The 25,612-nt window shown below is 39.1% G+C and overlaps 1 protein-coding gene across 13 annotated transcripts in view; it reads right to left on the bottom strand.

Annotated features, from left to right (window-relative positions):
* The window catches only part of NLGN1 (neuroligin 1), a 484,028-nt gene that overhangs the window by 8,828 nt on the left and 449,588 nt on the right, over nucleotides 1-25,612 (bottom strand). For 9 of the 13 annotated variants that reach the window (XM_068200312.1, XM_068200309.1, XM_068200310.1 and 6 more), the window contains one exon: nucleotides 392-604. In XM_068200312.1, coding sequence (XP_068056413.1) covers nucleotides 392-604 — 213 coding nt within the window. The remainder of the gene's footprint in view (nucleotides 1-391; nucleotides 605-25,612) is intronic. The other 4 variants (XM_068200315.1, XM_068200314.1, XM_068200319.1 and 1 more) reach the window with 1 other exon arrangement.

Here is a 25,612-nt window from a genome sequence, read left to right as displayed (position 1 = left end):
CCTCAGGAGAAACTAAACACGCCTTTCACAACTGTCTGAATATAGATGACCTCATCTACTGTGAGCATGACTGACTGATTTTCCAAAAAAGACACCCTTAGGTAGGAAAGAAAAGAGACAAAAATGATGCACCAAGAAAATGCTGTTCAGAAGTCTGCTATAAAGTGTTTCTACAAAGCTCCATAGGAAAAAGAAGAAAGTGACCCAAAATTTAAACATGCACAGAAGAGCTGAGAGAGAAGGAGGCTTGTACAGCCTTTAAAAAGTTTCTTAATACTGAGCTGAACTCAACAGTTCATAGAAACAAAGAGAATATACAGAACATCACATAGTACTAATGGTGGTGGCATGCAGACACCAAAATTGTCAAAATTTGCAACCTGTATAATACCTTTGGTTGAATTGCTCCAACGGTTACCTTCAGAATAATGGGATAAAGTCAACAGATTGACGCATGAACCGCCTGCCCCAGATCCAAACACAGTTATTCTTAATGGGTCACCACCAAAGAACCCAATATTTTCACTAGTCCATCGCAAAGCTTGAATTAGATCAAGGAGGCCATAGTTTCCTTTTGCTGCTTGGTCCCCAGTGCTCAGAAATCCTGTCAAAGTAAATGAAAAGAGAAGGGGTTAGCAAGGGTTCTTCTGAGTGATCCTGTTAAAATCTTCAAGATTTCAGAAGTATATGCTATTAAATATCGTGCAGCTATATACTTTTCCATAGTCCCTGGGAACAATTTGTAATTTAGCACTTCTCCTGAAATAAAATACATTTGGTATGCGCTCTTTTGGCAATGATAAATATACGTAGCAAAGATAATGACACATCCTAGGAAAATACTCATCTAAATCTGAACAGGTCGCAGCTTATTACTCCCAAGGACTTTTTGTTAATTATACTGCGTTTAAAAGTTTAGGAAACAGATAAGATGCAGCTGTTCTATACATTATTTGATCAGCTCTTTGTGGCTTTTCTGTACTTGCATGCAGCCATGAGCTTTGCATGTGCCTGAGATGCAATGATTACACTTCCCTGTAGACTCTGTTTGATCCTGTCCAGGCAACTCATTGTCTTTTACTTTTTTCTACACCAAAAATGCAGCTTATGTCACAGGATAAGCCAGGATGAACAATGGGAGCAGCTCTCAGCTCCCTGAGCTCTATCCCTTAGTCATTAACCTGAGTTAATTGAATCTACATTAAATGGATAAAGTCAATGTTTCCATGACCCCTTAACAGCAAAAAGCTAGGAGCTCAGGAGTAATCTGGAGAGCACTACAACTGCTCCCTTTTATTCCTGGAGGAAAAGTGTTGGAATGTGTCAGGTGCTGGAACAACTGTTCCACACTTTACTCCCAGCAGTCCCTTCACATTTAGCATTGCAGTTACTCCTGCCATTAGAGCCTACTGACTCTAAAAGATGTACAGCAAAAACTCTGAACAAAGTCTCTGTTGATAAAAGACATCACTTTTGGACCCCATTTGTTGACATTTTGAATTTTCTCAGCTTAATAAACAAATGTTTAAATACTATACCGGCATTATGAAGTAGTCCATACCTCCATTTGCATATCAAACTGATTTGATGCTCACTAAATCGTGTAACTGCTTTTCAGTACATGCCTTGTAGAGAAGTGCAATGATTACAACAATTATTTCCACATTAATTAGATATCAGTGGGTCTTCTAGTCTCACCAAAGTTCTACTGATTCAACTCTCTTGAGTGCAGACAGCCTACTCAAAGGAAGTTTACAGTAGTTTTGCAGACAAATGGCTCTCAAAGGAGTCCTACTCTTTCATTATGACAATAAAAGCAGCTTTTAAGACATTTCTAAGAAGACATGTGTATATATATCCATACAGCAAGGATTTAACAAGAATACAGATAGGTGCATGTGTGTACCTATCCTCATAGACATAATGAACGTGTCATTTGTTACTTTATTATTACTCTGATTTGGCTTCAAGTGGCAAGCTTACATTTGATGTTCTGCCCTCTGTATAGAGACATTGAAACGAACAGCCTTTCTTTGCTGTAAATGGCACTGAAAGCTCGTTGGCCTCACTGCCTCAGCAGCTGAGCTCTGCTCCATTTAGGGCGAGCAGCTTTGTTTGTGTAGGTCAATCCTGATTTTTGTAACCACAGAGAGGAAAGAGGAAAGTGGCATAAGGTGCCAGGCCAGCAATTGTCCCACTTCTAGACCTAATGTACCAAGTCTAATAGAGAGACTTCATTCATTGTATCCATAGTGAATTGTTACTCTATGCTAGACTTTGAAATAACCACTCTTCTACAGCTGAAACCTGCCGTCTTTATTACCTAACTGCATAAAAACCAAAGTAGCACCACTGACATAGAAGAAAATACCCCCTTGGTATTCAGGAGAAGCCTAGAAAGGAAGACATAGTATAATTCATTCATTCATTCTCACTTTACTATTACTGAGTTGAGATCGTTATGATGTTATTTTGCTTCACACTCCTTCACTTTGCTCCTTGTGGCCAGGGGGGTGGTGTGCATGGCTATGTGAAAACATGGCCCCAGCACAATCCTGCCTGCACAGGAACATTCATCCTTGGCTTCATGCTCCAGTAAAATGTTGTCCCCCACAAATAATTTTTAAGGACATGGAGAGATGATGTCTTTGAATACGATGGCAAATCTAATGAAAGCTCCCTAACCAGTGTCACTGCCTTTGTCAGCCTGCTTGGAGCTGAGGGATGGTACCAGGGACTGTAACAAAATTAAAAGGTAGGAATTTATGGGAACTACAGGATCCTGTGGCTGTACACGCTGGGAAAGTCTTCCCCTTTCTTTGCATAAGTGTATGGCTGTGGAAATTCAGTGACAAATCAGTTCATCACACGAGGCACATAAGTGAGTGCACTGATTCAAGGGATTAGAGGGACTGGCAGTCCCCGAGCACAGGCAGCCATGAGTCGAGAGCAGTTCCAGCAGTTACCAAAATTGTGACATAAACACGTCCCTCTTTGCTTTTTTGCTTTCCCTGGCTTTCAGATTCCCTGAGCCTGGTCAGGATCTGCTCTCAGCAGAGCTCCAGCATTGCTTCAAAGAGATCCAAGAGATTGCTCAGAATTATTCCAAGGCATTTATTAGGAAATTAGATGGTGGTGTTATAGCTGAGATACATAGATCACTCTGAAGGAGCACAAATGTGGACAATCAAACTTTCTGAAAAAGTTATTTTTTTACTCTGTATAATACACAGCCGTAAGTCTTTGCCTGGAAAAGCAACAGATTAAAATTATAGACAAAGCCTTAGGGCAAACCTCTGGTGTCAAATCAGTTCATACCAAGTCCCATAGCTGGATGGGGCATTGGGAAATCCTTGGGAGACTATAAGTACAGTACTTTTAAAGAATCTTCATGAATCTTCTGTTGCTAAAAGGAGATGTCGGGAACCCTGCATTCAGTTCAAGGAATGTGCCAGGAGGGGGAGCTTTTCATTTATTAAAAAAAAAAAAAAAAAAAAAAGGCAGTGTTAGTAATATTGTCCTCATTCATCTATATTAAACAAATTATGACTTGTGTCCAGAGCAACAGCTCTGATGCAAAAGAAATATCTCACACCTCCTCAGCAAGAACCATACTGGCTGATTTCCATATCTGCACAAGATGGATGATGATTGATGTTGACTTTCATGACATGAAACATTTCTATCTCATTTTTCAGAACCATAAGAAGCCCGTTAATATCACCACCTGTTCATGCCTTTTTTCTGTACGCCGTGCTATCAGCATGGCTTAGGAGCATTCAGAATGTCATGAAATCAGAGATGGGACTGATAAAACAGATAATGTTTCTCTTTCCAGTTTCTGTTTTTTTGTTTTTTTTTTTTTTTTTTCCTTTTCCTAGTGAGGAGTGCCTCAATACAGATAAATGCACGGAACTAAACACCTGGAGGGAAGTGCTTTAACACCAGCATCACCCCCAGCCTGTTGGCGTGTGGGTGCAGGTACTTATTCCTATTTATCACAGAGATAAAGCAGAGACTGGAACAATAGGTTTTGTCTTTATCCCAAAAGGAGCTTTCAGTGTCTAATGGATGTAGATACCATACATTTTGGTGCATTCCTATGACAAAACCATTACACCATCTAGTTATTAAACTCACAATTTCGAGTCACTGAGGGAAACCTGCTCTTGATGAAAAGGTCTTATGTGTCTGAAAGCTTCTCTGTTTTTAAACTGTATCAGCTAGTCTATTAAAATATATTATCTCTTTCTGCACATACTGTCCTATTATTATCTTTGGATTGTCATCTCACCAAGAATGCTGCTATCATATTCTGCCACCTTTTGCTCTTGTAAAAAGAGGGAAGTAAATTATTCCTTATTTCAGTTATTCCAGGAAGACATTTGCAAAAAACTTAGTTTTGCATTATTCTCTGAAAAGGTCAGATTGAGCTAATTTTGTTCCATAATTAAGTCCTTCTACTGGAAATATTCCAATCATCAGCTGAACAATGGCTATTTTATATTCTGAATGGAGAGGTTATCTCTTCTTTTATCTCCTCCAGAGGAGCAGACTCTAATAGAATTATGGAGGTGAGGATGTGGTCTTTTGTGAGTTTAAGAAAGAGATTTATTAAGCTCATTTAGACAATTTCTCTGCTAGTGTCTGTTAGACAAATATGCAGAGTGCCACAACCAGGTCCTCTATTTTGTATTAAGATAAATTTTAATGTTTTATAGGCTTCCTGCCTGGGTAATTATTTCTGCTTGCCATTCAGATAAATCTTTTTCTAATATGATTCCAGCAGTTTTGAAGAGTAAATAAAATAATGGACTTGGGAAACTTAAAATATTTAGCTGAAAACCTTAGGTAGTTTGAATTATTTTAAGCTCTGGCCTAATTTGAAGATTCAAATTAATGCAGAGAGGGCAGCCAAGACAGATTTTTTTCCTAATGTAAGGGCCTGCTACAACCCAGTGATGCAGTGAGAGACCAGGTGCAGGCTGGTGGGTATGAAAGTGCCATTTCACATCACAAGAGACCCAAACCATCCCTCTAACAAGTTCTGTCCCTATGAGTGTTTGATGACCCCATGACCTTCATGGCTGGATGGAAGTAAGGGGCAGAATGTCTTGCTGGACATACACAAAAAAAATATCTGCCTGTGAGAAAATATGCAACGATAAAAACTACTCTAAAAATAAAGCACAAGAGCATATAGAAACTGGTCTGACATGTGTAAAGAGCTTTTTCCAAGAGTTCTGCCTCTGAAAGCAGTAACACTTAAGACTTTAATATTACCCACCTGTTTAGGCAAGTGTTATAATAATTTAGCTAGGTTTCCAGTTACAATTCCCTGTGCAGTCAAATGCCAGCTTTAATTTTGTTAAAAGCAAATGCTAGATTGTACAAGTATAAATACACCAATGCATAGTGGAAGAATACAGAGTAGCTTTTGAGGAAAGAATCTGTATTCCCTCTGGATTCATTGCTTAGGACTTTAGTTCAACACCTTCTATTAATATTGAATGGTAATTGCCATGTAGAGAAATTTTCCACTGCCCTTTAAACTACACCTACTCAGATAGGAATGTGAGCAAGATAAGTAAATTTTAAGAGAGATGGTTAAACTTAAAGAGCACATTTGTTTTCATCTTAGCCATCTCTCTAGAATTCACATCAGCTAACTAATCTGAATGATTTGCATGGGCAGCAGCAGTGTGAACATTAATGTACATATGATATTCATGAAGCAGAGGATACTGCTCCTTGATTTGCTGATCAGCACTCCTACTTTTAATGGCATATTTTAGTCATGGATAGGGGATAAGGTGACTAAAAGCACTAGGAACTCCCATAAGAAAAATGTAGGAGAATATGAACTATTCAGTGCATGAAAAATATTCCTCTACAGACATCTGCAGTGTACCTCTGCTTGAGAATCAGACAAGCAAGTATTCTGAAAGTGCTGCTCAAGCAGGTGTTTTGTTTGAAATTCATTTCATAGACAGAAAAGTGATTGCAGCATTTGCAAAGTTCTTGTCTGTTTCTGTAGCTTTCTGCCACATACATATTAGTAATGAGATTAATGATTTCAGAAGTGCAAGATTTTAGCTTAACTCCATGAAATGTGTGGAGTGCCATGCTGCATCATGATGGACTCTTTCCTGGCTGTTGCAGACCCGAGAATCACAGACTCATGGAATCATTTAGGTTGGAAAAGATCTTTAAGACCACTAGCCCAGCATTGCCATGTCAGCCATTAAGCCATGTCCCCAAGTGTCACATCTACACATCTTTTAAATCCCTGAAGGGATGGTGATTTCCTTGGTCAGTGCTGCTGCCCCAGCAGTCAGCCTCCAGAAATTCCCAATCGTTTCACCTAAGTAAACAATTTACAGAGTTGAATCAGTAAATACACAAGCTTGTCAATATATCATTTGGCATTTTTTAAGTATGCAAGGAAGAAAGTGTGTGATGATCTATGAACTTTGATGTGCTATTTCAGTGTTGGTCTACTGTTACAATTTATAACACTCCTCCCAGGGTACTAAATCCTTTGAATTAGTATTAGTGAAGTGGCTGGAGCCTACAAAAGGAATGGATATCTGAAGAAATTCTTGCCTGTGAGGGTGGTGAAGCTCTGGCACAGGATGCTCAGAGAAGCTGTGGCTGCCCCATCCCTGAAGTTGTCCAAGGCCAGGTGGGAAGGGACTTGGAACAACCTGGGATAGTGGAAGGTGTCCCTGCCTGTGGCAGGGAGTTGGACAAGATAATCTTTAAGGTCTAACACAATCCATTCTATGATTCTACAACTCTAAGCATCCTGTAGATGTTCAGACAGATTATAAATCCATCATTCTTTGAAGGCTGTGAGAAGAGGGTGACTGCCTTTAAGCTTCAGTAAAGAGATGATAAAAGTCTGAGAGTGCTTTGAAAATCTGTATCTGCCTCTCCTTCACATTGTCAATGCTTATATCCCACTCTGCCTCTTCTCTGTCATGTTGGGACAGTTGTGGGGAGGCTCTCAAATTCTGAGTATTTTCTGTGTGCATGATATTTAAATTTCAGCCTTGTCCTGTGACAATCCCATGGCTGCACAGCACAGGGGGTTGTGGTGTGGGGCAGGTTTGACAGAGGGACTCTGCTTGCCAGCCCCTGCTCCAAGTGCAGCACAGCCACAAAAGAGATCAGCTCTGTAGTAACTTATTACAGATGGTCTTTACTGAAGTCAAAGGAAAGACTGATAACAATCTCAGAGACACTTGGAGAGCTCTACAAGCAATGGGGCCAGTCCACTAGCTGAGATCTTTAATAGGGATTTCTGGATACACTTTAAAAGCAAAAAGGAAAAGGAGGAGGCGAGCCCAGTCTCAGAAATACAGCTGCAGATACTAATTATACAAGATTTTAAGTGATATGTGCTGACACATACTAGAAAGAAGTAAGCCTTAAGAGCTCATGAATGACATTATGGCATGGGTGGACACAAGAGGCAGCTGGAGTACCTTTGATTTGAATTTGTCCTCTTTGAAAAATACAAGAAAAAAGATGGGGTTTGCTACAGAAAATAGCAGATATCTAGAAATATTCTCATTTTGGAAAAAACAAGAAATTCTACTGCTATCAGAGAACATCTGCTTAAATGCCTTCCACAAGGTAAGTTACTAGTACATAGCTACTAGTACATGGCTGGGTCATGTTCTAGGGTAACTCAAATTTTGGTTTAAAGCATTTATAAGTTGCATGTAAAGACTTCACAGGAAATGAACATTATATTATTAAGTAATTCACCAGCAGTGCTCTTATGAAACACCATCTGAGAACTTTTTATGAAAATGTAAATAATATTATCCCTGAAAGACAGCCTGGACAAACCAAAATCTTACAGGATAATGTGTGAAATAGCAAAAATCCACGGACTGATCCTTTCAAAATATTCAGCCAAAGCCCAAACAAAAAGGAAAGGCTACAAGAGAGAACAGAAAAGTCCACAGCCAAATCCAACACTTGACTGTCCTACTTGGCAGAAGAAAGCAATGCCCTGAGGGAGAGATTCTTATCTTCACCAGGATTGAGTGCAAGCTGTTCCAGTCCTACTTACTTCAAGTAGTGCAAAATGCAAAATTAAGCAGCCCACAGCACATTGCACCAAATATCTGCCCTTTCCTGTTGTCTCTCAGCACCCCCATTTTCAGTAGCAAGCTCATAGTGCTTTTCAGCCATTGAGATATGCTGGCCTTTCATGTAATATTCCATAACTTTTCACTTTAGATGATACAACTCCAGGCAGCAGCTACAAACCCAGAAGAGATTTTATGGAGAGTTAACAAATATCAATGATCTTAATGTGCAAAGCTTTAAAGATGAAAACTGACCCCATGAAACTCTGCTTTCCAATTTCATTCAAGATTTGGGCAAAATGAGTTCCTTATTTGAAGACAGCCCAGATGGGACTTGAAGATCTTTCTACCCAATATAGCTGAGAAATTTTTCCTGTGTAATAAGCTGTGTAATATGTGCAGCTACCTAGAACTGCATGCAGATCACATCTTTTAGGTAATATATTTTAATTGATTATTAATGCCAGAGAACATTTTTTTCTGACTTTAGCCTGAAATCATCTTTACCTTATAATGGTCACTCTGGCTCCATATTAATGCTTATTTTCCCCAATAATACCATGCAGTTTCTCAGAATTCTGACTATGTGGTAAATGAGAGAAAGGATGGGTTTAATTTCACTAGAAGGGAAAACTCATATTTTATAAATAAAAAAAAATAAAATTAAGGGTTCCATTGAGAAGGACAGCACCATAAATTTTTCTTCCCAGTATTGAGATTTGCAATGAGTGTCCAATCAATGCTAATATATATTGCATGAGCTGATGAAAAGGAAGTTACAATTCTTCATGTAAAACTGCATATGCAAATCACTAGTTAGAAGCCTAGCAGCTATTTGGAAGTGCAATCTTTCAATCAGAACACAGAAATTATGGTGCTAATTTACTGTGAACTCAAATCTCCTTATTTTAAAATAAATAGAAAAGATTAACCATTGGACCAATTTATGAAGAGCTCCATTCAGTATGTCATTGCTTGCATTCTTAAATCACAACTGGAGGCTTTGGAATGTGTGGCTGTTGAGATAAGATTCAATTCAGGAAACTTTTATGAACAGTAGAACACAGGTAGAGGTCACAAAAAATCCTGCTTTGCTTTTGAATGTGTGAGTTAAATAACACATCAGACTTAAATAATCAGATCTGACTTGTGTGGCCTGCTCAGTGAAGACAGTACAGGGAATTTTAATTAGTTTTGAGAAAGCCTGAGAAATAAAACTTTTCTATCTTCCTGCTTTCTCTCTTCCTCTGGCTTTCCTCTTCCCTTCTCTTTTTGCAAACCTTAATCCTATTTAAGCAACACCAACATCATTCTTGGAGTTCTGTTATTCATGTGGATTTCTATCAGTGTCCACCACACTCCTAGAAATAAACTTGGGGCACACCCTCCATTTATTACTTAGCAAATCCTCGGGAACACGTGGCAATATTTGTACCCCAGTGGTAACGGCCTGCCATGCTCTCTGCATCTGCTCTGGGGGTGACAAACTCCTTGTCCTACCTGTGCCATCACCCCCACACTGCTGCCCTGCTGCAAGCCCATGGGCAGTGGCACCTCGGTGAGAGGGAGGCTGGGAATGTTCTTACTCAGAGAAAAGGAATTTGGCCAACAGTGAGAAAGCTAAGAAATATAGCAGGCTTTCCACTTTATACCTGTTGACCTCTCAAAGTCTGTGGGCTTTTTATCAGTGGCAAAAGATCTCTCAGAAGAGCAAACCAATTAAAAGCAAGTGTAAATATGCTTTTTGACTATCTGAGCCACTAGGGAAAACTTGGGGAGGTCTGTGACAAAAATGTGTTGTAAATAACTGCCTTAATCCACAGGCTTGTGCTAGTGGGATTCTTATGCTGTTTTCATCGCTATTAACTGAACACCAGAAACATTTGTAAAAGCATATATGCCCAGATAGAGGCATCAAATCTCATTTTCTGGTAAATATCTATCACTTCTGGTAAAATATGAAGTAACTAAAAATTAACTGCATCACCATATGCCTGTTCTCTTCCTACACAGCATCCTGCCTCTCTTAGTATAATTTTTTCTTTCTGCTGTGTCTGAATTTCCTATTCCAGACAGCAAGGTGCTTTATTTCTTCACTGTGATTTTACTCTGCTGCAACACACGTTTTGTGTCTTAAAGGCAGGGAGATGAAGAAAAGTCAAGGATGGGATGAGGGTAGCTGTTACAGAGATGGTAACTGCCATTTACCCAAAAAATGATTGCTATTAAACTATTCCCCCCCAGCAGAACCCTGAGAGATTTGGCTACTGCTGATGGTACAGCTGTTAAACAAAACTGTATGACATAAAAGATATGTATTAATTTATAAATCATACACACAACTCCTGCCTATGTCTTCAGAGTTGTCTTACAGAATACCTCATCACATGCATATCCCCTAAATTTTCTAACAATAATTTAAGTAAATACAAGATGTCAAAGAATTATCCTTAGTCCATGGAAAAGGAAGGAAAAAAGACTCAAATCCACACAAAGTTAATTGAGACTAGAATTACTGAAGCTCCATCTATTGCAGTCTCACATTGGTGCTCTTCAATTAAGGCATAATAGGAGTGAAAAGTAATTTATACTTATAGATTAGATGTCATCTGTGAAAAATTGCTGATTAACTCCCAGTGGGTTTCTGGAGTAGCAGAAGAACAAGCCTTGTAGTACTCCTGAGTTTCACTTCTTGGTACCACAAAAGCAAAGCTGCAATACCTTTATTTTGAGGTATTGGTAAAAAAATGCTTCAACACATGGGCACACACAGACTCACACTATCAGCGTGTTGATAGCCAGGCTTCACCAATTAAAATTCCATTCCCCAAAATAGTCCTAGCACAAAAGCCCCTGTACTGTTTGCAGTACCAACCTAAAATCTTTATTTGTTCACATTTTTACTCTGTTTAATTACAATTAGAGAATTCTTTGCAAGGCTGCATACTTGCAAGGCAGCCTCAGCTAAATGCAGAGCTCCAGTTTTCTGTTGGATGTTGCATCCTGTCCTCCTACTCTGCAGGAGTATCCTCTGCATTATCCCTACTTCATCTGAAAACTGATGGACCAGGGTCATTGCTCTGCTAAACCTAATTCTAATCAAGTCAGGAAAACTTGCCAGTTCAAACCAAAGATGCAATTCCAGGCCTTTCATCTTTTGAGTTATGTAAAAGCATCACATTAATAACTACATTCACAGGCACAGCATCAAACATACAGCATCAACAAAGTGTCTCAACTAAGTAATATTTAATGGGTAGCATAATATAATTGATGTTTCATAGAATTAAGTATGTGAGATGATTAAGTATGTGAAATGACTGGAATCTGAAGTAAGAGCCTGGAAATCTCTGAAAAGAAAAATGTGTGTACATAGGCCACCCAGCCCACAATAACAGAGATTGCACTACATTTAAAGATTTTTGCAACAAATAGAGCGGAAGAAAAATGGAGTCCAGCTGAGGTAAATACACTGTTAAAGATGCTAACTTTGCATTTACTGCCCCTATATTTGCTACAGAGCAGGAAGCATGGTGTTCAATATTGCCTACTTGGAGAGTACCAGAACAGCCTCATTTAGCAGGGCTGGTTCTACCTGTTGGCCATCAGAATACAGAAATCTGGTAAGTGGCAAAGTGGGGAAAATTGAACCAAGAAAACCTAAATTATTTCATGTTTCTGTCATGTATTTTAAAATGTAACCTTTTTTTTTTTCTTTTTTGAAAGCTATCCTGTAATTATAATGTAATTCTTTAATACAATACAATTACATAGTCTTTGAGTCTGAGGGTTATATTCTTCTGTTACTTTTGCATTAAATTAGATGCCTTTAAGCTTACAACACCCCCTTACAGCCAAACTGAGAGCAAGAACACCAGTCAGAGGTCACAGCGAGCAGGTTTTGAGCCCTGAGCAATGACTGGATTTATACAAAATGGTCACATCTAACAAAACAGTGCTCAGAAGAGCACAAGAATGTCAAACATTTCCATAAAGCATCTAAGAAACATTATGACAAGGAGGGGCTGGCTGAGAGGCATCACTTTGCTATTCTGCTGTTACAATTCTTCTGGCTTATTCCAAAGGGAGCTGATATGTACAGGATTCACACAGTAAGTAAAATGGTACTAATTTGTTTTTAATACTTAAGCAAATACTACAGGTTCTAAAGGCACTTTCTTAGCCTCAGATGAGTTGGAAAATCTAATCTGTGCTAATTTTCCCAAAAACAGATGGTACATGAATTAAACTGTGTAGACCCTTTTAAGCTTCAATTCTCGCTAGGTCCCTTTTGGGATAACTAATGTTCATTTCTTAGGGCTCTAGTCTCCTCCACTTATTTCTCTTAAGTAACTGAAAACAACCTCTTTAATTGCACAGGAAGAGACACTCAAGGGGAGAAAAGTCCAGGAATTTGGGCCTTCAAGGGATTTTGTTATGTATTCAAAGCTTGTCACTAACCCAGTATTTTTTGCATGGACAGCACAATGCTATCTGTGTTATTTACCATGAGAAAATATTTCAAACCCATCCAAGAAATATCATTAGCTGTGGAAACAGGACTATGACAGGAAACCATTCAGGTACTTGAGTTGAAGGTAGGAGGTATGAACTCATAAGGACTGAAGACCATCTTATCTGAAAATAAAGACTGCAGACAGTAAGTATTAACAGATGATTTTAGATGTTTGTTACTGCAAAAGGCTTAAAACCTCAACACAGCCCTGGGCTCGACTATGTTAGAGAGATAACAGAGAATGTTCTTAGGGTTTGTGTAAAGGAAGTGAATCAACATGTGGAAAGGAGAAGTTGGGAAGAGGAAGTAGCATTAAAAGAGGGCTTATTAAACCAATTCAATTCACAGCTTTTCAGTAGACTAAGAGGAGCAGATTTCTGCCAATGCTGTTGCAGCATAATAATCTTAAAAAAAAAGAAAATTCAAAAATCCTGCAGTAGCCTGATAGAGGACACTGTGTTCTCCTGGAGCTGCTCCTTGCACAACACCTGCCACCTCTCCCTCCTCTCAGTCAGACATTTCCATATGGCACATACAAACCCAAGTCCCAAGATCTTTGATTTCAGTCACAATCTGCTCCTTAAGGGAGAAGGTTGAAGGAACAAAATAAAAATGGTCTATTACTGTTCTTTTTTCTATGACATTTAAACACTGCCCTGAATTGCTCTGGAAATCAGGATGATTTACAAATCATTATGTTTTTATCCTTACCTTGAATAATAAGTTAATAGCAATACTCAATTTATAGGAGCAAGGAAACAGCACAAAGAGAGGAGTGACAGGCCAAGATTATAGAGGAAAGCTGGAGTGGAAGAGGGAGTTGACCCTGGCTCTGAATTACAAGGCCAGAAATAGGATCTGGTAGGCCACAGCCAAGAGAAACAGAATTATTGTGCCACTGCATTTTGAGGATTTTTTTCTCAGCCTCATGCCCACCTTTACAATTCCAGTGGGAATGCTCTTTGAACATACTGCATAATGTAAGCTGGGTGCTAACTGATGAAACAAATTGAGTTTTAATGGACTTTGCTCAACAACACACCCCAAATGACACATCAGTAATTACCATCAATCTAAAGCAACATCCTGATGAAGTTACTGAATGTAAAGCACATTTGCTGATTGCAAGGGATTGCATTCTTAGTCTGCTTGAGATTTGTCAGAAAATGTATTTATACTCAACAGTAATTCTGCTGACTCCGAGGATTGCTGTAGTTAACAAAGGCATCTCTGATGCTGCAATATTGAATCACGTCCCATTTCTGGCAGAGTACTTCTAGCAAAATACCAGCTGTTTTCAGTGGAGGATCAGTGGGATACAATGAGTTGATGTGCTGGCTTGATTAATCTTTATATGATTTCCCAGCTTCTACCATAACTTTAGCATGTTAACGTGTGCATAACTTTTTATTTGTAGTCACCAGTGTAGAACATCACTTGACAGTTAAAGTACTTGTGTTCTTGTGCTTTACTCAGGAAAGAGGTACTGAAGAAGGAAAGTTCACCTTTTTCCATTTGTTAACTTCTGGGAACAGCAATGATGGGTTGACTGCAGACTGTAGAAAGGGAGTGGCTCAATGACTTGCTATTTCATTTAGTGTTATTTTGTGTACCACTGCTGTTTTCCTCCATCAGAACAAAAGTTACCACATGGTTTTTGCTTTACAATGGTCCATCAGTCAAATGCAAAGAACATATGAATCATTTTGCTAATTCTAATGGAAAAATCACATGTGGTTTAAAAAAAGCCCATTGAATAAGTCCCCAAATATTAAGAAATATTCTCAGTAGTTTTAAGACAACATATTTCTTTCTAGGTTGGAAATCAGAACTTCTGCTGTATCTTTCTTTCGTCTCAAAATTGCAATTATTTTCTGTAAGTTTGAAAGACAAACAGCATTATGAAAGACACTTAAAAGCATTTCAGTGGCTGGAATGCTGTGGTCCCCTCTGCTGTCAATAACTCAATGCTCAGCTATGACAGTCTCTATGAGGGTGGATCTAATCTAACCTTGAACTGATTTTTTTTCCCAATCTTCTCCATACTTTTTCAATTCTGTATTTACTGCTTCATTCTAAACCCTTTTTAAATACTGCTGTGCTTTGCCCCAGCTATTGTTTCCCAGTGTGTATTCATCACAGTCAACAATGTGTTATATCTCACACTAAAAGAGGCTAAACACAAACACTGCTGTGCAAGCTATGAAAAATATTTACTTTAATACTGTAAATCACTGCCTGATAGCTGCTGGGAACAGGCCATGTAGGAGAGTTTATGCCTCCTTCTACCTTTGTCCCTCTTCCCAGAGCTATGCCAAAATGCCAAAATAGACATAGAAAATGGGGAAAAGGCTCAATGCACTAAAAAAATCTGTTGACTGAAAAAATGCTATGGCTGGACAGGCAAAATCTTGCTGCTGCTTGGGACCTCCAGGCTTCTTACATTTTAAATATGTATAATTTGAATCCCTTCTCTGTTCAAAGCATAGGAGGAGATGTAGAGCTAGAAAGGTGCTGTCTACTTTCAAAATGTAGTAGTGAGTTAATTATTTTTTGTAATATATATACACTCATATATCAGGATCAATGAGTTTCATTGTTGACAAATAAAGATTAGAGAGCCTTCTGCACCCCGCAGTATCCATACAGACACTCTCTTCCCACACAGAACAGGTATTGACCAGTGTACAAACCCGAGAGAATAAGGAGGCACAGTTATTACATAAATGATGAAAGATCAGATAATAAAGTAACAGAGTTGGGCATAAGAATAAACACATCCAAGACCTGTATGGGAAAGCCATGCAAAATGGAAATCCTTACCTATGAATTTGCTCATGGGGATTTTGCAATGCTTTCCTAAACAAATTACTGTTTTCTGAAGCAGCAAAGCCCGTGAATTTAATGAAGATATTTTCATTAATTTCATAGAATCAGCATTCCTCATTTAAACCAGGGACTGCACATTGGGACATTTCTTACTCTTTGTTGCTGTTGTAACTAAATCTCACATAAAGATTCTGAAATCAAAACCTGAAGCTATTCCAAAGTGATTAATTGATTGGGGAAGATGCTTATTATAAAATAATGTAAAATTTGCTTCACAGCTCAATTATTGCATCTATTTACTGTTTCCAATAATACAAAGGGCAGAAATGGAAGTAGCAGTTATTTCATCACTATATCGGTTCCTTTCATCTGTTTTCAAATTAGTAATCAGATTCCTTTTGCCTATACTCTCCCTATGGAGGGGTGAACTGAATGAACTTTTCACCCCTAGAATCTTTTATATTCAAAGCATTTGGTTTCTCACAAGCCAAAGAAAAAATAATTACACAATCTTTGTTCCCACTGCAGGTACCTAGCAGGTTTTAAATATAATAAATGCATTCTGGCAAAGTTAATGTACCATAAAATCAAGCAGACTGTATCACTCTTTGATACATATACCTGGTAAGCTACCACTGAAAATAACAGTAATTTATGCTAACGGATTATTCATCCATGGCAAACCCACCCTCTCTGTCAGGAAAGGTATTTTAAGACACAAAAACATAATCCCCTCCTCCTATATGTTTTCCCTGAGCCTATTATTTACCCAGGATGCAGTGCCTGGTTTAAGTCCTGCTTTTAGTCAATTTTATAGCACAGCTGAAACACTGGAAGTCAAGTGACTCAATGCAAGGTCACACAATGAATCTGCACCTCTGTGCAAACCAGGGCTCAAATGCAGGCAGCACCTGCTCCCTCATCCTAGATCATCCTGCCTCTCCTTTTTGAGGCATTAGCCTCAAAAAGAGGTTGGTCTTGCAAATTCTGTCATGAAGGGCAGGTGAGGCTCTCCCGACTGGGAGGCAGAGCAGACTGGTGAAGGCAGCTTTAATCCTTGCAGGCCTCCTCTGTCACAGTTGTACTTATCTTTCATGCGACAAAACAGTGCAGATGCCAAGGTCATAAAAAGTTTTATATGGCTGTGCCTGCCGTCTCTTCAAGGTGGGTTGGCAGGGAGAAGGGCTACAGACAGAAAAATGGAGTAATAAAGTTTAAGTAGTGGGCAATAATATCCATCTGCAGTGCTGCAATGCCGATTAAGAGATTGAAAAACTCCCTGTGGCTCTAATTGGATTTTCCTGTGTTGTGCACAACCCTTGGGGGCTGAACACTGATAAAGCCTCCTTGTGCTGCCTGTTCATCCCACGTGTGGCTCCATGTAATGGACTTATCCATAAAACACAGATTCTTGTGGTGCTGTGGAGCTGAGCTGTTGCAGTGACCATTAGACACCACTACAGATTAGAAAATCAGAATCTCATCACTTAGCATGACACAATACAACACTAATGGCCACCTCGTATTGTCATGTTAGCTCTATATCAAGAACAACAAAAGAGCCAGAATGCAGAAGTCTATGTGTGGTTAAATAACTTAAATAAAACCCTCTGAGAACGTATAAATTGCTAGCCATAAATGTAGGCACATTTGAAGAAATATGTAAGTAGATTTGAGGAACAAATTTTAAAAACATTTGATGAAAAGTAACTTTTGAAAAACAATAGTCTGGGAAAAAAAGCTTTAGCATTTCAACAGCATTGCCTTCTGCTGAACCGAATCTGTTTTCATTTACTAAGCTCTTTGCATGTACTCTAAATATAAAGCAACATGAAGACCATTCCTGAGTTTGTAGATAGCCTTTGCAAGTGTTTCCTTTTCTTCTCACAGATTTCCTAAACTACAGACCAAAGCCATGGACTATTCTCATTCGATGCTAATTTTCCAACTCATTAAACAGGAGAGAAAGCTGAAACCATTTCATTAAATGGAAAGAATACTGCAACTATTTAGTGAGAAGAATAATCCAAAACAAAAGAAATATTAGAAGACTGGGAATGTATTTATATTTTTGTTAGGAATAGAAGGAAGCTGGAAAAATAAAGTAACAACCTCACTCTCCCAATAATTAGAGTGCTGAGAGTCAGAAAGGGGAAATCGAGAAGCTGGGAACACATCTGTGATTCATCAACACAGAGCTGACAGTTGTATTTGTCTGAGATTATTGGATGCTGTTTATTGAATTTTGTTCCTTGCTTATGATTGTCTGCTTCTCTCATCAGACAGTTCCTTCATGACCTGAAGATTTCAAAAGTTCGCAGCAATGAGCTCTTGATTATGGGGATCACGTTGGTGATAGGGTATTGAAGTGAACACCACAAAAAATGGGGTCAGCACCTTATTTAAAACTCTGACAAGTAATGGGGAAGAGGACGAGTTAAATTAACCAATAAGACTAAAAAGGAAAGGGGCTTATGAGCACAGCAGCAATAAAACAGAGGCAGAGAGTATAAAAACATGATGAAGAAAGATTAGCTTCAGAAAAAAATGAAGACTGCTAAACCTGTGAAGAAATGGGAGAAGATGGGATAACAACATCTAAGATTTCTCCACTTCCACCTCAGTTAAATCCATCACAGGTTTGCTTTGCCACAGAGCAGCCAAAAGTGATCCTTCTGCAAATGAGCTCAGCACTTGCTTAGCATCTGAAAGGTGCTACACAACACAGGTGTCACAGTGTGTCTTTCTTATCTGGAACACAAAGGAATAACAAATGGGAATAAGCTCTCAAGAAAAGTGAAAATGATAAATTGTTCAAAGGGAGAGTGTTCAGAAAGGATTAAAAAGTGGGTAAACAACACAAGGTAAAATGAATATAGTTTGGTCAAAGCCACCCCAGGGACAGCAGGTACATTTCAATATGAATTATTCAGGTTACCACATAAGGTTTATCCCTAGACATGATAGCACCAAAATAATGACAAGAAGCAAATACACTTCTTGGCTATGACAACTGCTAAAAATGAGGGAAATGGTGGCATACTTAATTGACTTGAAATTTGGAAACTAAGAGATACAAAGCACCAGAAATTTTTTGTGTTGGTGAAAATAGGGAGATGAAGAGGAAAGAAATAGAGCTCTTTGCTGTCTAATTTCTCTAGCTCTGCATTTCTGCAGCTTTGCTGACAGTGTGATTGATAAATGAGCTCTACAGTACTTTACCATCACTGTGCTCATGCTTTCCAGTAATGAGAAGACTTTCCTTAAAAGGGCAGCATATGGGAGACTTTCTGTGCTTTATAAATTTCATCCTGAAGCAGGCTAGCTGCCAATTACTGCAGAAGGTTAGAGAACCTGGAACGTGAGTGCACAATATGCTTCAGATCCTCTGAATGGCTCTCTAGAAAAAGGAATTTTTTATAAAGGATGTCAATGCGATTTCAATAAAGCTTTAGAAGCAAGGGTCAGGCTTTTCTCAAGAATTTTGCATTTTCTGTCATGAACTGCCCTCTAGGAAAACTCCCCTTCATGCCTACCTTTTTTTTTTTCCAGGGACAGCAAAATTGACAACCCATTACACAACCAGACCAAGTTACCAGATTTAACTCTGATTAGTAGCTTTTGTCCATTCCTCCTGACATTTATGTATCTACTGTTCTTCATTCACTGAAAGTAAAACAGATATCCCTCCAGGGGTCACATAACCATTAGAACAGGGATCAGTCCTGCAAGTTTTCCCAAACCAGGAGAGGAAATGGCTCTCAACCTTTTGAGAAAGCAAGCAAACATCCAAATAAGCTTCAGGCTGAAACAGTATCTGACCTGATTGATTTTCCTTTTTCAGTGCAAACTTTGATGCATTATGTACTTTGGCAGCATTTTTTGAGAGTGGCTATGGAAGCATATGAAGCATTTGTGCTGTTTACCACTCAGAATTTGGCAAAGAACTCCTATTTGCAGGCATTCAGGATTAAAAATGCATTCTTGAAAATACCTCTAATGAAACTTTTTTTTTTGTTGGATGGTTAGGTAAAATTCTTGACAGATTAAAACTTCAATCATGATAGTTACGCTTATAATGCTACAAAAAAAAAAAAAAAGCTGTATTTGTAATACAATTGAATAGCTCTGCAGTCAGTTAAAAAGCTCTAGAAAATGAAAAGCTGAAGGAAAAAGGGGTAGTTTTTCAGCACCTGCTATTCAACCCCCAGTTGCCATGTTCATCAATCCTGTGCAGCCATGAATGCCTGCAAGTATACTTCAACACAACTGACACCTGCACACACACATCAGCAATGCCATTAGAGCCTGAAAAGAGCATTTATGAAAGCTCAAGGGGATAAAATCTAAAGCCCACATGCACTTTACTACTGTGGTTGTTAACCTGCACAAGTGTAGCTGCAAAAACATCTGTTTGCAGCAGTGAAGGAGCACATTTTAGAGGGAAACGTGGTAAGAAATTTGGTTTTGAGCACAGAGAGAGTGAATACAAAATTGCTGAAGTGGGTGTGAGGGTCAGCTCTAGTCAGAAGAGCAAGCTGCTGTCACTCTTAACACACTGAATTTTCATCACTGAAGGCCAGGGTTCAATATGTGAACTGTATCTGTTAGACGACAGCCAGCTCACACACAAGTCAGTCCAAAGCCCTTAACACTTCTCAGTGCTTGGCAGCTTTTTTGGCAAGTCCTTGTCAATGGAACACACTGCTTCAGCTTGGAAATAGATGCAACTTCCAAATGTTTTCTGTGCCCACCGAAGTCAAAGTGAATTGGATCAAGATGCCATGTGGAGTATTTGGACTGTGTGCTCGACACTGTCAAAACACTCTTAAGTTTTAATTTGCAATAATGAATAAGACATTTAGAGATCTGAAGTGGAAAGTGGTTTCAAACAACTTATGAGAACTGCATTTAGCCTGTGTAAGTACAGAATAAAATCTAGAGGCTAGATGGTGCCATTCAAGTGGCACAAGCAGGGAGGTAGCTGAGATCAAGAGAGACTCTGGCTTCTGCTGCTCCAGCGGTACTGCAGACACATCCAGGGCCCCTTTTTAGTGCCCATCTGCTAAATAGCTTCAAAATTATGCCTGTTCACAGGGCTGCACACCCACTTTCTTTAAAAACCTGAGGCAACCAAGAATTCAGCACTTAGTCCTCAGTCCCAATTCAGTGAAGAGTTAGAGCACCCAAGTGCTCAGATTTAAGTGCTTTGCCCAATCAGGGGCTAAATGTTGAAAGTGATTAAAAACCCCTCATCGTCTGAAGGAGAAGTCATTACAGTGCTCCTGCATAAATTTAGATTAACTACATCTCAAAAAAAAAAAAAAAAAAAAAAAGAAAAAAAGAAAAACTTCAGAGCTTTGAAGCCAATTTGTAAGAACCAAATGGCAGCACAATTAGTGAATCATGTAAGTCTAAACATCGCTATTTTTGTTTTTATAACCCCCAGGCTAATTTTATTTTGAAATGGGTTAGATGACAGAAACAAAGCAAAATGCTTCATGGCTATGTTTGGAATCTCAAGGCTCTGCTCAGAGGGAAATGGAGCTGCTGCAGCTGAACTGCGAGGGACATGCACTGCGGCTGTTGTCTTTTCTCTCTGCGCTCTCAGCACGGGTGACTTTCTTTGCCACAAATAACTCAGAGGTTATGAAATGCACTCCTAAACAACACCATGATCCACGAGGCATGTTTGCATGTCTTATTCATTACTGCAAATGAGAAACCTGAAAAATTCCTAAAAGGTAAATCTATATCACTAGATCAAGCATAATAATATGAATAATTTTCAACATACTCTTCCTGCTGGCCTTTTCCCAGCTAACTCATTTAAATCTGTCCTTAATGAACCCCTACAGACTAGGAAATGATGTCTGGAGGCAGGTAATCCAAAAGGATTTTGCAGAAGCCATCTGCAATAAATCTGTTTGAAGTTTAGTTAATCTGCATTTTAATAGTTCACCAGCCAGAAAATTCAAGATCTGGAAAGTTGGAGGCTGGTAGTACACTGAGCTCTATCAGATGGAAGTCTGTAAACATGAACAACTTGGAAGTCTTATTCACTGTAAATAATCTTCCAATGGAATTCCAGCTGAGGAGATGGTGCTGAGCATGGATAACTCTGCATGCACAGTGCCTGATTAGGGTGACTGAATTATTCCCATGCTAGAAGTGCAGTTTATCACTTTGGGCCTTCTGCCTTCATCGGCTGGACCATCAGGTCCTATTTACTCTCCCTCTGCATTAATCTACAGCAGCAATTGGTAGAACTTTGCTGGCTCTGTAGGAGAATCATTTGTTTTTGAAGGTGGAAAGGCACATTCTGTGTGGGACACTTTCTGGACACTGCAACAGTTATCTTTTTGTTGTGTGGTTTTTGGTTTGTTTTGGTTTTTTTTTTTTTTTTAAGGCAAAGATTTTGTTGTTAAAGAAGCTGTTATATTTGCAAGTTTTCATATATGAAATATCTGAAGAGTCATTTTGTCTAAACCTGCCTTCATAAAGGAAAGCACCAAGGACATCACATGAATTGTATCGACAGGTAATGATGCCAAAGCACAAAGAAACCAAGGGTTTGGTGTGTGGGTATTTCTTTTACCTCCTTATTTTCCTGGGTTGGTAAACTTAAAGAAAAGGACTGTTAAAAACTCTTCTGAAGCATCCAGCACAGGCTGCAGTGTTTGGATCCAATTAGATGAAGGTCAAAAATGTTACCAGAGGTGCCTCCAGGCTGTGTTTTAGTTCTGTTTTAACCAGTGATTTTTTTCCCCTGTATTATAGCCTGGTTGCTCCTGCTTGGTCTTCAGTCCTGGGTGCCTTGTTTTGTGACAGACACAAACACATGGACCATATTTTTGTGACCATGTTGGTCAGACTTTGTGTGACTAAACAATAATCCCTGGAGTTGAAGGCAGCTGTGGCTTTTACAGCAGCTCTGCACTGGTCACATAACATGACTACACAAGCAGCTTCAACAACACAGTGCAAAGAACTCCCCCCAAAATCTGGCATATATATTAATCCCCTTACTGGAAGGTAAGAAAAATCATCTAAAAGAGAAAGCAAATATGTATTTCTGAGTTTGAACTGCGTTTTTATCAATAGTCAAACTAGGGTAAATTCCTACCTAGTGTAACACGTGCAAGCTGTCTGCACACCTGTACATGGATTGAATTCGGATTTTCCTCTTGTCTGTTGTTTCAATTAGTCCATGACTGAGAAATAAGTAGCTGTTCCAGAGCCCTGCCTGAGCATGTTTGGATACACAGCATCTCTCCAGCAGCAGGTGGAAAACCTCTCTTGGTTTGTCAGCTGCATCCTCTCCCCTGAGCCTCAGGCAGCTCCAAGTCTCATCATTCCCACATAAGAGATGAGGATTACAATTCTCTCTTCTGAGGATTATTTTGATGTCTACTGGTATAAAATGATGTACATATCATTAACAACACGTGTTTGTAAAAATCTTTGAGGTTGTTGTAAGTCACTTACATTGCGGCCCTTTGAAAGGAAGAAGAAACAACCTTAAACGCCAAGAAGTTCTAAAATGACAGTAACAAGAGATAATGCAGACTCCAAAATTGCCCTTAAGAAACATTACAGGTTACAATAACTAAAAATCTTGTCATTAGCATGGCTATCCTAGGGCTTCTGTAAATCCACGCCTGATAGCTGCAGTCAGTCATTAGCAGATTGCTGATGAATGACTCATTACGTCTCAAACAGGTATTTATGAGGCTAGATTTTAATATTTCAGTATTGTATTAACCCAGAGATAAATACTGCTTCAGTCTCATCACTGCATGATCTGTGCCTGCTCATCAGGTGTACTTGTAACACTTCTTGTTTGCTCACCAAAGCAGCACAGCAGCCTGTCAGCAGAGATGATGCTTTGAAAAGAGTGTCACTAGATAGCATCTGTTCTCAACTGCCTGGGTTTTAAACTACCTTAGAAATGGCAGGTCATTTCTCATGTATCAGATATTTTCATGTCACATTCTCACAGTATTGGAAACCTCCTCCTCTGTCAATTACTGCACCATTAAAAGGATGGGCTGCATCAAATTGGAATTTTTTCCCTGGGTTTAGAGATTGGCTGGGCAGACACATCTTTCCCGTCATGAGAGTAGAGCTTGGAAAAACACAGACTTAAGATGGAGCTGGAGGATTCCCTTCTTTATGCACAGACAGATAATTTTCCCTTCTTATTAAAAACAGTGACAGCCTCATTTAAATTCATTCTGTAGGTGTTCCATTGTTGCTAGAGAGAAAATCAATGGGCCATATTTTGGCTACTATCTACCAGCCAAACTACTGTTGATTCAGATTTAGGGTTTACTTCTATGGTTTTGTAAAATAATAATAGTTAAAAAAAAATCAGATCCTGGGTTATTTTGTGCTGGGAAAGCACAGTGAACAAATTTGATCTATCCTAAAGGGGTGGCTCCATCACCAGGCACTTCCCACAGTGGCAGCTGCCCCATGCCCTCCTCCTGGCAGCTTGGGATGTGCAGGGGGCAGAGTGGCTGTCAGTCCGTGGCTGCTGCTATCCAGGTGCTCCATGGGCAGGGGCTGGTTTGCACCACAGCTCCTTCCTGGGAGCAGCAGTCAGAGCCCAGGGTCACAGGTGCACAGGTATTGGCTGCTTCTCAGAACAAGCCCAGTGTCTACACCTCTTATCACAGCTGCACTTTGAGATGGTGAAGGTGATTTGTGGTGTGGTCAGAATAAATGCCTCAAATACCACAGTGGAACTACTCCCTTCTGTGTGTTATTTAAAATGACCACTGTCAATTACCTGTCATCCACATGCCCTAAAAGAGCAATCTGTTTTTTCTTTTCTTCAAAAACTAGCTTCAGCTTTAGGCTTATCTTCACCTCACAATAGTATTATGCTTATCACATTCAGGTCTGTGTCTTAAAAATATTTTTTATACAAAATCAACGTAGTGTTTCATTAAAGAAATGTAAATAGGCTCTGTAGATAATTTTTTTTTCTTCTGAGTTGGTTCAGACCTTGCTGTAATCTAAATAACCTGATTTAGCTGTGAAAGATGGAAATGAGGGTGCTGAATATAAAAGAGAAAGCAATATAAGAAGGTTTTATTCTAGTTCTGATTCAAAAACAACTGTGTAGCTCTTAGTATTTTTGGAAAAGCTGTAGATGGCTAATCTTAGACTTGATGAATGGAGGTTACAGTGCTTTTGGGAGGAAAAATAACAGGGGAACAGAATATTGAATCAAATAAACAGATACATCTTCATGAATTAGCCTGACAATAGAGACCTGGACCAAGCATACAGGAAATCCACTTCTCAGTACCTGAGCACCTCTCTGGCTCATTTATTTTCAGGTCAAAAACCAAATTAAAACTAACATGCACAAATCCCATCTCAAAACCAATAGATTGTTTTAGAATATGCCCATTTCTTTTTAATACAACGATGGGAGCCAAAACAAAGAGTAGAAGAGTACTCACTCTGCCAGTGCTGTTCTCTGACCTGAGATGAACATTATGGAGAAATACAGACAGATTCACAAAATCTGCTGCTGACATTTTCTGTCAGTTAGAGAGGAAGGTGAAACTTTGCCTAGTAAGGTATTTAAAGGCCACACAGAGCATCCTTCAAACCCTTCATGTAAAAAAGACTCATATTCAAGCAACCCTTACAGTGGTAACAATAGACCAGGTGCTTCCAGATAATTTGAAATCCCTTGTAAATGCCTCGTTTAACTGGGCCAGCAAAAGTTCTGTATCTCTACAAATCAGGTAATGCAAACCAGTGTTAGACAAGACAGACCCACACATGTGAGAACAGAAATTACTGAGCTGAGAAGCAGAACACCTTGCAAGAAGCTGAGAACAGCACATGCCTGACAGCTGTGCAGGAAGGTTAACATCAAATTGTGGGGCTGGCATTTTACCCAGCTTGCCCACAGGTAGACAAACCACACCTGGATGTATCCATGCAGTGACTGAATTTTAAAGAGAATCCATGAAGTGCCATAATTTAGGTCATACAGGCATGCACTTCTTTCTTGCCTCGAAAGGTAAGAGATTTCAAAAGGAAATCTCCCAATATTTAAACGTTAAAAGTTAAGGTTTATATCATTCAATAATTTAATTGCAAAACTGAGTTACAATGCCACAGTTGGCAGTGTGAC

Source organism: Anomalospiza imberbis, chromosome 10 (assembly GCF_031753505.1).
Source record: "Anomalospiza imberbis isolate Cuckoo-Finch-1a 21T00152 chromosome 10, ASM3175350v1, whole genome shotgun sequence".
Lineage (NCBI taxonomy): Eukaryota > Metazoa > Chordata > Aves > Passeriformes > Viduidae > Anomalospiza > Anomalospiza imberbis.
Note: the sequence above shows the minus strand (reverse complement) of the source record. Positions and strands in the feature narration are given on the sequence as shown.